At 42.2% G+C, this 15780-nt stretch overlaps 1 protein-coding gene across 1 annotated transcript in view; it reads left to right on the forward strand.

Moving 5' to 3' along the window:
* Positions 1 to 15393, forward strand: part of CELSR1 (cadherin EGF LAG seven-pass G-type receptor 1) — a 257147-nt gene extending 241754 nt beyond the window's left edge. The window contains exons 27-35 of the mRNA XM_019543514.1: positions 192 to 271; positions 1625 to 1751; positions 3642 to 3767; positions 7211 to 7347; positions 7732 to 7835; positions 8994 to 9161; positions 10500 to 10742; positions 11152 to 11416; positions 13043 to 15393. Of these exons, the coding sequence (XP_019399059.1) occupies positions 192 to 271; positions 1625 to 1751; positions 3642 to 3767; positions 7211 to 7347; positions 7732 to 7835; positions 8994 to 9161; positions 10500 to 10742; positions 11152 to 11416; positions 13043 to 13067 (1275 nt within the window). The 3' untranslated portion in view covers positions 13068 to 15393. The remainder of the gene's footprint in view (positions 1 to 191; positions 272 to 1624; positions 1752 to 3641; positions 3768 to 7210; positions 7348 to 7731; positions 7836 to 8993; positions 9162 to 10499; positions 10743 to 11151; positions 11417 to 13042) is intronic.
* Positions 15394 to 15780: the final 387 nt, after the last annotated feature.

Genomic DNA, 15780 nt, shown 5'->3' on the forward strand with positions numbered 1-15780 from the left:
ATAAGAAGGTCCCTGATGGATGTTGACTCAGAGCTGGGGCATCTTAGGAATATGAAGAAACCTGTAACTTAAAAGGAAATCCCTTTGCAAAGCAGACCTTTCTATGTTAAAATATTCCTGCATCCATGAAAACTGAGCTCAGTCAAATTCTATAAAAGTTCCACATGGTGTCGTTTAAATTTCCCTTTCAGATAAATACTGTCATCTTTATACTAGCAGTGAAAGCATCCTGCAGAAGAAGGCAACGTTCATTTGAAAAAACAGGAGTTGCGTAAGTTTGCAGACAAAGCTCAGACTGAAAGAAATGTTCCTGGCCAGGGATAAAAAAAAAGGGTCCCTCTAAAGAGAACCTAAGAGGGCAGGGAAGGAAACAGGGTGGCTGAGGAAACACAGTGGGAGTAGTTTGCATTGACAGAAAAGTTTAAGTCTCTGTGCCATCATTTATTCCCATCCTTCTCTCCTTGACTCTGTAGAAAAACTTCCTTAGGGTGGATAGCTTAGAAGGGGGTGTAGATAGGAGAGAAAGGGGAAAAGATGAATTGTTGACTACTCTACAGGACACCATTCCAATCCACCCCAAATCTTCTCAACATTGTCTTCCATGAAATTCCCTACTGCAGAATACCTTCTAAGCCTGACAGTGTTTGAGCCAGGTATATTTATGATCACAGTAGATGTGAGGCTGAGAGAAATTTCCCCCTTTTTTTCCTCATATGCCATTAGATCCATGGTTTTGCTTCAGGGACTTCAGGGGTGCTCTTCCCTTTTGCTATCTTAGCAAAGGTCTTTTAAGGCAACATCTCTGCCCTACCCTGCAGAAGGACAGCCTCCCCCACCCCACGCAGAATGGACTGAGTGACTTAACAAGCTGAAACTTGCTGAGTTTCCTAACTCTCTGTCAAGTTGTTCCTATTTAAGTTCTGTTATATCCAAAGCCTGTAATTTACCTATAAACGACAATGTGATTAGATAGCTAGACAGCAGCTCTTGGGAATTCAGAAGGCTTTCTCTGGCTGTTTCTGTAACAGTGACCTGGGAGTTGTTTAAGAAACAACAAACAAATGCTTCTTTGCAAGTTTCTCTTTTAATATCTGCAATAAAGCATCTAATTGCCATTCAGTAGCAGGTTGTATTTGGCTCAGTCTGTATTTTTTTTAAAAATAGCCTTTGCCAATAGAAGTCTTTGTGCACATATAGTCCCATACAACCATGTATACAAGGAAACTGACTTCTATCTGACGGGAATGTCAGTAGCCATTTTTCCTTGAAAAAATGCTGAAATTGTTAAATGATAATGTACACAGGGCAAAATCATATTTTAAGCCACATTACAGGTAATGTTGCTGAGACAGGGCTCCCAGTTTGATTTGTAGTTCCAAGATCCAATCAACTGTCTGTAACAGTGATGGAAACAGTTCCCAACTTCTTGTTTGAAATGCCCATAATCAGTTTACTAGTCTATGCACACTCTCAAAGCCAGGACTATGCACTGTATAGCAACTGTGACCCTGAGATTTCAGGAGATTCAGTATGTTAGTTCGTGTCTGGGGTATTGTGAGGCCGTGTTATATTATATTATTATTTTTCTGTCTTAATGTGAATGATTTTATCTGTGTGTGTTCAGCTCTGTGCTGCGAACTGCTTTCCTCCTCTTGCTGCTGATCAGTGCCACATGGTTACTGGGGCTGATGGCAGTGAACAGTGATGTCATGACATTTCACTATCTCTTTGCTATCTTCAGCTGCTTGCAGGTAAGTTGTGCAACATCATCATATTGCATCTCTTTATATTCATAATATGCTACAGACTAACGAGTCCTCTTTCTTCAGTACTCCTCTCTACATGATAAGCTCGTAATAGGCTAAGACTTCTGGCTCTGAAAACTCAGAATTTTGCAGCCCAAGAAGATGAGATGTCCTAGGTGCAGCTCTTGTCACTGACTTGTCTCAAAAGGGGAATTCTTTTCATTGAGGCAAACAGTTACCACCACCCTCTACTAAACAGCACCTTTTTTTTCTAACCAAGTGGGTCTCTTTTGGTCCAGATGTTCTCATACTGGAATTCATGACAGACAAACATACTGTGCAGTTAAACTACTTACAAAAAGATGCTATTGACCTCAGACACAACCTCAAGCCTGAGACCATCACTTAAATACTAAACAAACAAACATTGATGTGTTTAATACTGTGGTTTACTAGCACTATGAGTAATGGTATGTCTTGCATCCAACATGGACAGCTTAAGGTCTTTATAGATTCATAGGAAAGATTATTGGAGAGTCAGACATCACTTTCAAACTAAGATGGGGACTGTTCAGCTGTTCAGCAGCAAACTTAATATGTTGAAGGTCACGACACACACGTCAGCTCATTAATAATGTACTGTACAATTATTTATACTGCGCCTGCAGAAGTATTAATGAAATTCAGGATCCAGGTCATTGATTTTGAATGTGAGCCAGGATGGAGTAACCAAAAGTTACTAGCATCTTTTGGCCTGTCTGAAATAAATTGGTGGACAGTTTAAAAAAAGACCTTGTTAATGGCTAGTTACCAGCTTGCAAGAGAGGCAACAGGCTGAATGTAGCGATGAACAATGGGTTTTTCCGGGTCAGAGGAGAGGCAGAAGGGTATGTCAGTGTGTGGGGGGGGGTATTTGTACTGCCACTGTCTGTGTTGCAATCACTCCATTATGCAATAAATTAATTTTAAATGTTTTCAGATCTTTGGGGTGGGGGAACCAAAATAAAATGATCTATGATACAAGCCATCATGGGGAGGAGCAGGAGCAAAGAAGCTGGAATTTTACTTAAACTAACCTGGAGAGACACCACAATGCATGACATTTCACATCACTGGCTTCTTTGAACTTTTATATACTAAAGAGACATATAATTTTATTAATGAATAATCCCATCGAGCTGAGGCGAAATGGGACTGCGCCAACTGAATATTTAGAAAGTGAGCCTAAAGCTTGTTGCTAGTCTTAATACAACTGATCTGGCTGCAGGCATGAAATATAGGCATCGTGGGACATTGCTATTACTGAAACTTCATAAGCAGTGAATTCAAAGCACCATACCTGCAATCCAACTAAGCAACAAATTTGGCAGCTGCATCAGCTGGTCCCCAATGAGTATGTGTGTGCTGCAAAAGCACCATTAATGTATAACCCTGTTCTGGCCAAGAGCAGCCCTACCACAGGTAACAGTATTTTTGCCAGGAACAAGAATAATGTGCACAGTGACTGGTTGCAGGAGCTACTGCTACTTCAAAGAACAAACAGGTGTCAGCACAAGGGATCATGTTTTAGAAAGATTGCAGAATGGCCTCTACTATTTTTAAGTGCCCGACTTCTCTCATGCTTGAGTCTCTCGTTGTTGGCTATGATATTTTGATAGGTTCCAGCATGCTTATTAGTATTTGGACTCTCAGTCAGAGCACAAACTCAAAAATCTTAATTTTGAAATATTATATGAAGGGATCATTACAGTTTTTAACAGTGTGGTGGAGTGCTTGTATTAAAGCTTGGACAGCATACTGGAATTAGGAGGTAGTTTGAAAATGTGCACAACTTCCCAGTTGTTTTTTCAGTTAAATCTTGTACTTCTCTCCCTCTCTGTCTCTCTCTCAATCCAGGGACTTTTCATTTTCTTCTTCCACTGTATATTTAACAAAGAAGTCAGAAAGCACTTGAAGAACACTTTAACTGGAAAGAAACCTCTTCCAGATGACTCTACTGCAACAAGAGCTACATTATTAACTGTAAGAGAAAGCCTTGAAAAGGTGTTTTTGTTCTGATAGAAATTAGCTCAAATATATTTCTAGGCCATTACTTGTCCCCAAAAAGATTAATTCCATCCCTAGCTTACAGCAATTCTCCAAAAGACTATTTAAAAACAGCAGTCAAGACTCTTGAGTGTAGGAAATAATTTTTAGTAAACTGTAGCATCATGAAGCTATTAGAGCCCATTTAGTTCATTCACGGTTTTTTTTGTGCAAATGCTTCCAGTGTGGAGTTTTACAAAGAACTGTAATCTTATTCTCACAGAGTTCAAAGAAGAGGTTGCATAGGTGAATTGTAGTTATGTATTTTGCTATAAACCAGGGGTGCTCAACCTCTGGCCTGTGGGCAAGTTGTGACCCACAAATCAATCTCAGCAGCACTCCACACAGGTCCAGAAATTTGTGGTAGGGTAACGGTGGCCATTAGTACAGCCATCCTCTCCCCTGCCAAATTCCCAAAACCTATGCAGCATCAAAGCTTGGCCATGCCCCCTTTCCCCATGAGGCCAAGCCATGCCCCTGGCTGCCCACCCCATACCCCACACCGTGACTTCTGGAGCAGGTCCAGACCACATTCCCTTTTCCTCTGTGAAGCTAGGCCAGAGGCTGACCATGTCCCTTCCCTCTGTGGGACCAGGTCAGGACCTGACCGTGCCCTCCCCCACTCCCTACAGGGCTCGTCAAGCTCCTTTCCCCTGTAGAGTGGTTTTGGGGCAAGCCTGTCCCCGCACCTCTCTATGCAGCCAGATAGTGCCCATCATGCCCACCCTGAGCACCAGAGTGAGACCATTGGTCCATAGGTGGACCATCTGGCCCAGCAGGGAAAAAGCTTGAGCACCACTCTTCTGAACTGATTATTTTTCAGCAGTTTTCTAGCTCCTTAGTACAGGTGACCCTCGCCATTCATGGGGGATACGTTCTTGTATCCCCTGCAAATGGCGAAATCTGCGAGTAAGGCACTGCGTTCATGAACGCAGTCTGTGTTCATGAACAGAGTGCCCCGGTGGCTGAGGGGAGCAGCAGCAGCAGGAACCTGGTGGCAGCAAGCATAAACTTCCCAAGGAGCTCCTGTAATTGTATAAAGTGGGGTGGTTGTTTACATTACCCTTGTTATACAGGTAGGAAGCTGAGGCAGACAGATTAAGACCCAGATCCTCAAGAGTGATTTAGGGCACCCAGATTTCAATGGGTGCTGGGTTATCAAGTGCTTTTGCCCGCATGCCTGATTTTCAGAGTTCTGAGCACTTGCAGTTCTAGCTAAAGAGCAGGTGCACCTTTGCCAATGGACCAGAGGTGGGGTTGTGGAGTCCAGGACAGTTCTTGCTCTGGTCCTCTCTCTCATTTACTTGTAGCCATTAGATAAACTAGTAGCCTAGGGACCAGTTTATCAAAAAGCCTGAGTCTGAATTGATTCAATCTTTGCGGGTTAGTTTAACCTGGCTAAGCTAAGTCACTTTGTAACCATACAGGCATCCCAAACATGCTGGCACATGGCTGCTGTGGCTCAAGCTAGAAACAGGGGGTGCTAGAGCAGCCCTCCCTTCCTTCCACAGTACTGAGCTGAGGGGGGGAGTGGCCTAGCCCTGGCAGGACACTCTGATTAGCCCAGCAGAGAATTGATAACAGTGTTTATCACCCCATTAAGAAAACAACAGAGGGACATTACCAGCTGCCTGTTGATTCTGCCTGTTGAATTAGCACAGACTTAGCCAGCATGTGGGCTGCTAGCTAATACACAGACACCTCTCTGCAAGGCAGAGGAGAGGGGGGAATTCCTGCTTAGCAGGGAGTGGTGAGGGGGAGCGGGAGAGCAGCCTGCAGTCCCTGCCAGAGCTGCAGCCACAGAGCAGAGGGGAGGGGCAGTTCTGCTGTGGAGCAGGGAGCCCCACCCAGCCCAGAGAACATGCCAGGATGCTGGGGGAGTCTGGTTTATCTTAAACCAGAAAGGGGTCTGGGACAGACATTACATAAACTGGTTTGACCCAAATCAGTTAAGTCTGTTATTGCATTCAACCAGGTTTATCTCAAGCTAGTTTCAGCCATTTTCAAGCTGGTTTGTGTGCACTGAACACCTGTTCTATTACAGGTTTAAACCAGTTTCTGATCACTTAAACCAATTTATGTGTAATGTCTGTCCCTAGCCGTAAAGAGCATGGACTCAAGGTCATTATGTTAAGAAGACACAGCTTTGCTTATCCTTCATCACAAGCAACCATGCCACTAGCCCCCATGTTCAGTGCTTGTACAAGAGCAGCTCATGGATAAAGAACATCTGGTTTAAAGCTGAGGCTCATGAAGGAGGAAGGTGTGCTGATGGGCAAAGTAAAGCTCTTTGTAGAGTTTTCAGCCTTGTTGCATTCGCCTTAGGTTGAAAGTACACACCACAAACAGTCAGTTCAGTCTGGAGACAGATTCTCTTGGATTACTTGCTGATGCTAGGCTCAAACATAGCAATATCCAGGAGTAACTCTTTCCGTCATCTTAAGTTAGATGGAAAGTGTCATCCTATCCTGGCAGGCAGTGCCCTAGCCTCAGTTCCTTCTATATCGATCGCCACTTGGTGGTTAATGACTCCATTCTTGTGGTGCAGTCACATTGTGTATGAGGAGAGTAAATCTCATCTTTGCATGAGACAAATTTCTTGAGGGTCAGAGCTTGAGAATAAGGAGCAGACACATTCAAAAATGAAAGGTTGCTTATCATCACAGGCTTCAGTACTGTCCTCTCCAAATGTGAGGTGCACATCCTAGATCTATCTGTTGTCTCTAACACACACAGCAGCACAGACAGAATAAAAGCCTTTCCAAACCAACCCCTGCACTGCATGTTCAGTTCTCTTCTTGGGGAGAAACATGAACGAACCACATGTAACAGATGTTAACACTGACTCAAAGGTGTTCAAATACTGAAGTAGTACTAGTATCAGAGCTGAGATTATAACTTGGGAGGTTCTCACTTGAGTCCTGTGTTCAAGCCACTCAAACTCTGAGGTGCACGAGAACTGAAAGGCACTATTACCTATTGGGAGAAGCAGTTTAAACTCAAATGTACTAACACAAGGGTTTTCAACCTTTTTGGAAAAGTGTACCCCTGGCAGCCAGATGAGGAGTGGTGGCTGGACGTGGGGTGGGGGAAGAGCTGGCACATGGCTGAATGCAGAGCAGTGGCATCCACTGCCTGTGACTTTCCCCCTCCCTCATGTCCAGGCAGGCGGCACTTGCACAGTAGCGTGAGATGGTGCGTGGCGGCACTCCATCCCTGCCCACCGACGCATACCCCCTAAGGCCTTTTCAAGTACCCCTGGTCGACAGCCCCTGTACTAACAACTTATTCTCTCCAGCTGCCATGTTCTCTCCTCCTGATGGTAGCTAAAGGAAAGTTGTTTTAACTGTTGTCATTCACTACTGCTATTTTTTTGTCAGCGTTCTCTGAACTGTAACAACACATATATAGAGGAACCAAATATGTATCGTACAACTATTGGGGAATCCACGGTCTCCCTAGAAAGCACCGTCAGGTCAGCCAAGAGCCACAATAGCTACCTTGCTTATATTCTCAGGTAATCAGGTGGCGGGTGCACGGCTTTCAGGCCTTTACTTTAACTTTTCCTTTCCCCTGGCTTTTTTGAAACAGAACAAAACAAAACTAAATTGTCTTGGTTCAAATGCTGCTTGTTCCCTATGTCTTAGCAGCTTTGCTTTGTGTGGTTGTTGTCTTTGCATTTTCCTCTGTGTTCTTCTCATTTGCATGCGACTGTAGCGGGCAATGCACACTCAATTAGGGTGGAATGGCAAAAGCATTTCCCTATGAGTTCCATGCAGCTTGCCTGCTCCGGTGTTACAAGTGACAGTGCAGAGCAAAGTTTTCAGTCTGTCTCTGTCTGTCATTTTTTTGCTACTAGCATGTTGACCAAAATCTGTCCCCTCATTTTATTTTTTCTAAGGGATGAAGCTGCTCATAAGCACAGTGGGTCTTCAAGTCAAGCAAGAGCTGGTCATACAGAAGTAGATTCTTCCATTTTTCATAGGAATCCATCCAAATCCAATGGTAAGAGACTTTATTTGAAAACTGTTTTGAACTACACCTGCATTTGTTCCTCCTTGGCACTTAAGTATAAACAGAAGGATACTGTGCATCTGCATCTTGCTTTGTCTCCTTCTCAGTGTAAATAGCTCTAATGGCACAACCTAGATGGGGTTGCCATAGTTACCAAGTATCTTTGTCAAGGACAGTGTTTTGGAGCAAGAATGCCACAGGCACATATCTTTTTGTATTGCAGGCTGTTTGTGACTGGTTGCCACACCTGACAGAGAGCTGTTTCTGGAATCTTTTTTTTCATAAGTTGTGCACAAGCTCTTTTACTTGGTTTTTATTTGGAAACCTTACGGTTAAGAGCTTGCATAAGTGTCTTCCTTTACTGCACTGTTTTGTGTACTGAACTGAGGAGCATCTCTCAGGTTCGCTTGGTTTATATTTAGCAAGTGGATGTTAAGGCTTTTGCTGTATTATTTTGTTAGCATATATTCCATATTTCTGACACTTCTGGGTTTTCTCAGTGTTTTATGCTAGAGGATCTGGATGTGTACCATGATCCACTGAAGTTATTTACAGATCTTCCTTCTCTTTCTTATTGCTCCATAATTCTACAGAAAATGCATAAACACTACCAACATTCACGGACCATAGGAGCTAACAATATAGGATACAGGGGTTAAAAACAGACAACCAGTGTGATGCAGCCCTGATTAGGCCAGGGTATGGCCTGCACCAAAACAGATATGGCATAGCCATTTACACGCTAGACTTCAATGACATTTAAGGTGAATTAGTTGCAGTTGTTCCACGACAAAGTGTTAATTTGAATAAATTACAGGTACTTAATGCGGGACATTGAGTTTGGCTGTGTGTAAGATCTGGATTTGATGTGGCACAAAATGTGCCAGTGCGACTCAAACTGGTTATCTGTTTTTAGCCTAAAAGATCCTGCCTGGTTGCCTGTAAGTAGCAGCTGGGTTTCATAGGATTTCCTCAAGTGCAGATTTCTGCATTAATCTCACCTGTCATGTGAGCAACAGAATTGTATAGTGTCCACGAGCATTGTCTCTAACATCTTTCTTTCCTCCCATTCATTTGGCAGTTAGGTTTACATGACTGCTTGTCAGGTGCTAATTTCTGTGTTTCTTGACCCCCCTCCGCCCCCTGTAGAACATGATTCTGATTCTGACAGTGAGCTATCTCTTGATGAACATAGCAGTTCCTATGCCTCCTCCCATTCATCAGACAGCGAGGAAGATGGGATTCAAACAGCGAAGAAATGGAACACAGCTACTTCAAAAAATAATGAACGTGGCCCTCTTCACAGTACTCCCAAAGGTAGGACTACTGCTCAGGTCCTCAGAATGGCTTCCTTTCCTATATTAAAAGAAATCAATTGAGCAGTGGATGCAACAGATTGGACCAAGACAGTATAGAGCTGCATGTCTGTTGTATTATTGTTGATGTTGTCAAGAGATCCTTGTGTCCTGGAGCTTTTTCTCCTATAGGAGTTTGTCCCCTGTAGTGAGTGAACACAAAAACAGAGGATATCTGAGCAAGTCTGCACCAGCTACTTAGAATACCAGTGCAGAATAGCAGTTAACATTGCAGTCCTGCAGAGCTGTAACTGTCCACAAACCCCAGCAGATGAAAATGGCACTGCTCAAGTAGCTCTAAATGTCAGACACAAAGTAAACTTTAACTAAAACTATGCCAGGTTTCCCAGGTTTTAAACTGATGCATGCACAGCCAATATTCACCTAAGTTTTCAGAGCTTCAGAGTACTTTTTTGTTTAAGAGAGCATTTTTGACAAGCTTATTCACTAGTGTAGTTAGCACTGGGGCTCTGGCTAAAATGATGGTGATGCCTTTCCATTCAGCTCTTTACAATAAGCCTCTGGGCGGTGTCATACTCACAGCATTATGTGATCACCTGGCAAACTGACAGTTCTGCAAAGTGTAAAAGCAGTTGTGAGGATTTGCTTCATGCACACAAGACAATTTCCTGGCTTCCAGGAGACAAGCTGCACTAATATTGCAGATTTTTACTAATATTGCAGGGTTTTTTTACATATGGGTTTTTAACATTCTACCATCTGAGTGCCCACACCTCCCATCACTTTGTAGAAAGGGGAATTTGCTAGCAAGAACAGTATGAAACCATTTCTACTTCAAGGGTAGACTACCCCTGCATACAGTGGGGAAGGGTGCCAGGAACTCCACACTGCCTCCTTAGCAGTTGTAGCTAGCAGTACAACCCATCTGCTCTCCCTGGACAACCTCAAACATAGTGGCTGCTTTGTGCATTCATCCTCTTGGGTGCAACACATCTCAAATTGTGGGGAGGAGATGGTAAGGCCATGTTTTCAACACAGCCAGACCCTTAAGGGAGAAAGAAGAGCCTGTGACAAGGTAGTCCAAGAAGGTCTCTGTACACAGAGTCCTCCCAGAGCTCCTCTTTGGGCAATGTTCATTTAATTGCTGCCAACATGAACATTTCTAACTGGCGTGAAGAAGTGTTAAGGCAGGAGGTCAGGTTAGGGTGTCTTTAGAATTGATCCACAGAATTTATCAACAGAAAACCACTCCAGAGAATAAGAGCAGCCAGGCAGTAGTGGAGGGAAGAACTGTATTGTCAAACAGTGTTTTTCGAGCCAGTGTCTTTTTGCATTGCAGTTGATTCCATACCCAACCATGTGAAACTGTATTGGCCCACAGAGTGTATAACAGGAAGCGATGGGGAGGACCCTGGTGGCAAACAAAAACTGAAAGTGGAGACAAAGGTCAATGTGGAGCTCCATGGGGAAAACCAAGCGAACCACAGCAGTGAAGCACCTCAAGACAAAGAGAATGAAGGGCAGCAGAAAGAAAACAGGCCTCTGCCCCACCAGAATAACCAGCAGCCAGAACAGAGGAAAGGTAAAATAGCCAATCCGCAGAGACTCCAGCTGAAGTTTCCTGCAGGGAGACACTGAGAAATTTGCCAAATTTCTCCCTCACTTCACTGAGTCTAGTAGCTTTTCTGGTAATCTCCTGTAAGATTTGGGGATGAGGGGTAGAGAGGCATTCACCAAAGTTGGCCACTGGACATGATTCATGTTTAAGCAAAACATGGGAGAGGAGGAATACCCTTCCAACAGGCCTGTATAACCAGAGGTGTCTCCAGAGAGCCCATAGCTCCAGGAATTTTTTTTGGCTTGGTCAGGGCTTTGGGGACAAACAAAAAGTAAAGAGACTGAAAAGGACATTTCTTAAATGTGTTCTGATTGAGAAGATGTCACTGGTGTGCTTAAAACTCATAATTTTTCCATCCTTCTTCCTGTAATAGGCATCTTAAAAAATAAAGTCTCCTACCCTCCCCCTCTGCTGGACAAGAACATGAAGAATCGACTACGGGAAAAGTTGTCAGATTATACTCAAGCCACAATCTCATCCAGGACTATGTCCTTAGGGGCAAATGATGGGATGCGTTCACCCTCAGACACAGGGGTGACGATAAAAAATCCACGGAGAGAACAGTCTCGTGATCAGCTCAATGGGACGGCTATGAACGTCCACGTGGGAACAGTAAATGCAGAGACCTCAGATTCTGAGTAAGTGCCTGTTTGACAGCTTGCCCACTGCCCAGGATTGCTGGCTTCACCTTTCACTTCTTTGCCCTGAGTTGACATCTACACAAGGCTTTTCACTTTAGACTTTTTAGGCAATTGGATCACAGCCCTCAACCACTTGGCATCTCACAAAATAGAAAAAGAAAAACAAAGCTGTAGGAAGCCTGCTCAACAATTCTACATGTTACAGCTAAACATGTACTACAGACCAGCAGCTGGCAACCTTTAACAATCTGGCACTAGTCTGATGCAGGCCAAGTGGCTTTGCTGGCACATCAATGGCAGGGGATTGCCCTGGGCCCACACTGATCCCTGGAGAGCTGCACTGGGCCTGGGCAGCTACAAACTGTATATACCCTGTTTCTGCTTCTCCCTGCTTCCTTTCTGCCCTTCTCCATCCCCTGCCTCCCAATCCTGGAGCAGCTCCTAACCAGTTGGAGAGAGTGCCCATGCTGAAGCTGGGGAAGGAAGGCTGGGCATGGGTCCAAGCACAGGGAAAGCCCTCCAGGTTCACAATCCTCTCTTTTCTTCTTCTCCCTATCCACCCCCACCAACTACCATAAAAAACACCCACCAAACAGCCACAGAAAAGGTAGAAGGCTGAGAGCTGTAGGGAGATAGGAGGGAAGGAGTCAGAAAGTTGTTACTGCAGGAAGTCACTGAATGTGGTGGGTTGGTGGCAGTAGAGGGGAGGGATCGGAGAGATGGGATTGCAAGGAATCTAGGGAAGCTGGCAGGCAGGGAGAAGAGGGAGGGAAGGTGTGGAGCTGCCATGGCCAGTAACAGAGCCATGTTAATCCATAATACAATACCAGCTAAAGGGTATTCATGGAATCCTGTTATGCACCGTGATTACTGATGAACTATGGCCAGAGTTCAAATTACAAAAACAACATGGAAAAAATTCTTTCTTTATACAAGTTTGTCTTTAGCTTTTCTTTAAACTACACAGTAGTAGATACTGTTATTCTTTCTACTGCCAATAGGAAATTTCTAATCAGCTTCACCAATGGCATCGTGACCTTTTAAGCCTGCACATTTTCAGGGACTGCTTGAGCTACTACACAGAACTCTTATCTGAAATTCAACCTCAGGTCCTTGGGAGCTGGCTCTTGAAAATGTACCCCAAAGTGAAAGTGAGCTAAATAGCCTAAATATGACTAATAGCTAATTCCTGCTATCATAGGAAATGGCTGGCCAACCAGCACAACTAAATAGATATATTTGAAATTCTCTGTACCTTCTGTATACAAGCAAGGCAGTGCTGAATAATGGCACCTATGGCATGAATTTCCAGTATCTTGTAAAAAAATTTTAGCATCTAAACCTTGTGTGTCATTTTAGATATTAACCAATTACACAAGCTTTTCAGACCTTCTTTTAATAATGCATTTCTCTTTGCATCACCTGTAAATAATATTTTCTGTCTCTTTTTGTCTGTTGTAATATGAGCAGTCTCTTTCTCACAAGCACTTGATTAGTGAAGTATGATGACTTCACAGTGCATGACTGGTCACTTACTAAAATGGAATGGGTAGCGTCACTTGGAATTATTTGCTTATCTCTATTTAACCCTAAGCCTGCATGGTTACTTCTTCTCATGAACAGAGGCAGTAATGAAACTTCAATTTGAATCATCAGGAAACTGTGATGATGGTTGCATCCTGGGAATACTTGCCGTGATGTCACTTCCTTGGTACCTCGAATTTCACAGGAATTGCTGCATGGCAAGGATGAGGATGGTATCACTTCCTTTGCTGTTACATATTTTGGCAGACTTCTGACTGTACATAAAAGAAAAATCATGCCCAGGACATGCATGATGAAGCCACGCTGTGTGGTACATTCTGCCGCATGTGAATATGTGAACTGTGCCAAAATGCATGGAGATGAATAACAGGGATTCTTTATAGTGGATGGATAACTCATAAGTCCAGAAAAGAAAAATAGCAGTGCTTGCAGGGACTGCTCATCTGTACAGCCTATGCTAATGATTTTCACAGAAACCATCTCTATTCCAGTGGGCTACTGTTCCAGGATAGTTAAATCAGGAAGTCAAACCACATCAGCCTTAAAGCAAGCACTAGGAGGTGCCTCTTTTTCTTTTTCAGTATGAACCTTATGGCTTGCTGAACTCTAGAGAGAGAAATATCACACCAAGTGCCCTTTAGCATCTTTGCCAGCATTTTACCAGCCTTTATGGATGCATTGTCTTAAAAAATGTCCTTTTATATATATATATATATATAAAAAAGTGTAGATACTTTTATATATTTTGTATGGTGACTCTAAAGAAAATGTTCCATTGTATATTTTACATTTATACTCATCTTCTTAATTTGATAGTAGGAAATCAATGGAAAGAGTTTTTGATATTTTTATATGAAAAAAATTGCACAATTGTACTTGAATTTGGCATCTGACAGTGTACTTATCTTTTGCATGAAACCACCCTAAGATGTGATTCAGTTTCAAAAATAGTACAGTGAAAAGGTTGAATCTAAATTGATAAGTATAATTTATAGGCTTCTATTGCCAGAATTTTTAATATTTTAAAGGAAACTATGTATTTTTATAACCTTTACTAAAAGGAACAAAAAGTTTTCTTGTTTTTATGGCCTTTTCTCTCATATTGTTATTTGAGCACACAAAAATATTCAGAAATTAAATTTTACAACTGAAAATTCAAGTCATATCTTCAGTCAATTGAAGATTTCAGAACAGCTCTTGCAGGAGAGAGATCAAATTGACAAATTACAATGTTGCCCTATTTAAAATAATAAAGCTTGTGTAATTTTACATGCTGGTCACCTATTGACTTTCCTTTTCATCACGTTTCTTTTGCTAAGCAACAAACCAGGGCCTTTTTCTGAGGACAAATTTGTACATTTCCCTCATTGGACAAAACTGGTGTGAAACTTGCTGCTTTGTTTCCCTCCTTTATTTTTTTCCCACCTCAAGTCAGCATTTTGCTAAACAAAGCAGACTCTTAAGTTTTTCAGTTTCATTTCTCAACTGTTTGACAAATTCTTGACTATCCTGACATTCTGCACTTGCATACATACGCACGCGCACACAATGCACACACACACACACACACACAGTGATTTAACGTTTCATCCAAAGTAAGCATAGTTTCACAAGTGTAAGAAAAATAAGTGTGTTAAGTCAACCAACCTCATCTTTTGGCAGTGTTTACAAAAACAAAGATGTGAAAATGTTCGTGTCCACAGCAAAGTTTTAGAGAAAAGCTTGTTAGCAATTTGTTTTGGCTTGAATATCTGACTCAGAATGACTTCTCAGAATTATTCTTGTGAAAAAACATTTGTTATCTACCTTTTCTAGTGGTTAGTTGTTCATGTTATAACAATTTTTCATAGCTACCATTTTGAAAGGATATTGGCTCTCCCTTTGTATGAATGTGCATGTGAGAAAGAACAAGCAGAATCAATATATCAGGATGAATAAAACACATCAAGTTAGCTAAAATTCAATAAAGTATATAGCAGTCTTGATTCTGTTGTATTTTTCTACATGTTAAGGTGTACTTAAGAGGCCTTTGGAAGGGGAGAAGCATCCTATTTCAAAATTATGCAACATACTGTGTGAAATTTTCTGATTGAAATTTGTTTTGAATGTTTCTGTCTGACCATCACCCCAGCAATGCACTTGGACATACTGTATAATCCGTGTTACAGTCATTTTGCATCTGTGTATGTATATTTTGTCCCAGTGAGATGTAGTTAGTTTTTACTTTGATCAGAATTCTTGCAGTAAATAAGTGTCAGTTGTATTAATGACAGAAATTTAAAACCTATTTTTATGACTTTTTAAAAACTTTATGGCAAATTAGACACTGGAGGTTTTTTTAACAAATGTATATTTATTAATGTGCAGACACTGGAAATGCAGCACAGATGAAAGGAGAATTTACAATAAATTAAGATTTTGAATTTGTATTCTGTGTTCTGGCAGTTTATTTTTGAAAGAGTATTAAAGTTGAAATGGATGAAATTCTTGGTATCACCTCCCTTCCTTTATTTGCAAAGGGATAGTTATTTGAAAAATGCAGGCAGTAGTAAGGTTTGTATATGATAGCAATCAATCAATCTCTTCTACATACCAGGTTGAGACGCTCTAAGAATGCCTGGACCCAAAGCAGCTGTTTGTGATATTTTAGCCCTTTGGTCATGCTTCTGATGCAAGGTACTAAGCACAGAAATTGGAGAGGGGAGAGACAGATTAGGTTACCACACCAATCCACTCGGAAGCAGATGGAAAATCCTGTCTAAGTTTCTTAGGCTTGTGCTGACAGCCAGGCCGCTGAGGAACTGCTGCCTCTTCTT

The sequence above is a fragment of the Crocodylus porosus genome, unplaced genomic scaffold (genome assembly GCF_001723895.1).
Source record: "Crocodylus porosus isolate Cpor-Errol unplaced genomic scaffold, CroPor_comp1, whole genome shotgun sequence".
Taxonomy (NCBI): Eukaryota; Metazoa; Chordata; order Crocodylia; family Crocodylidae; genus Crocodylus; species Crocodylus porosus.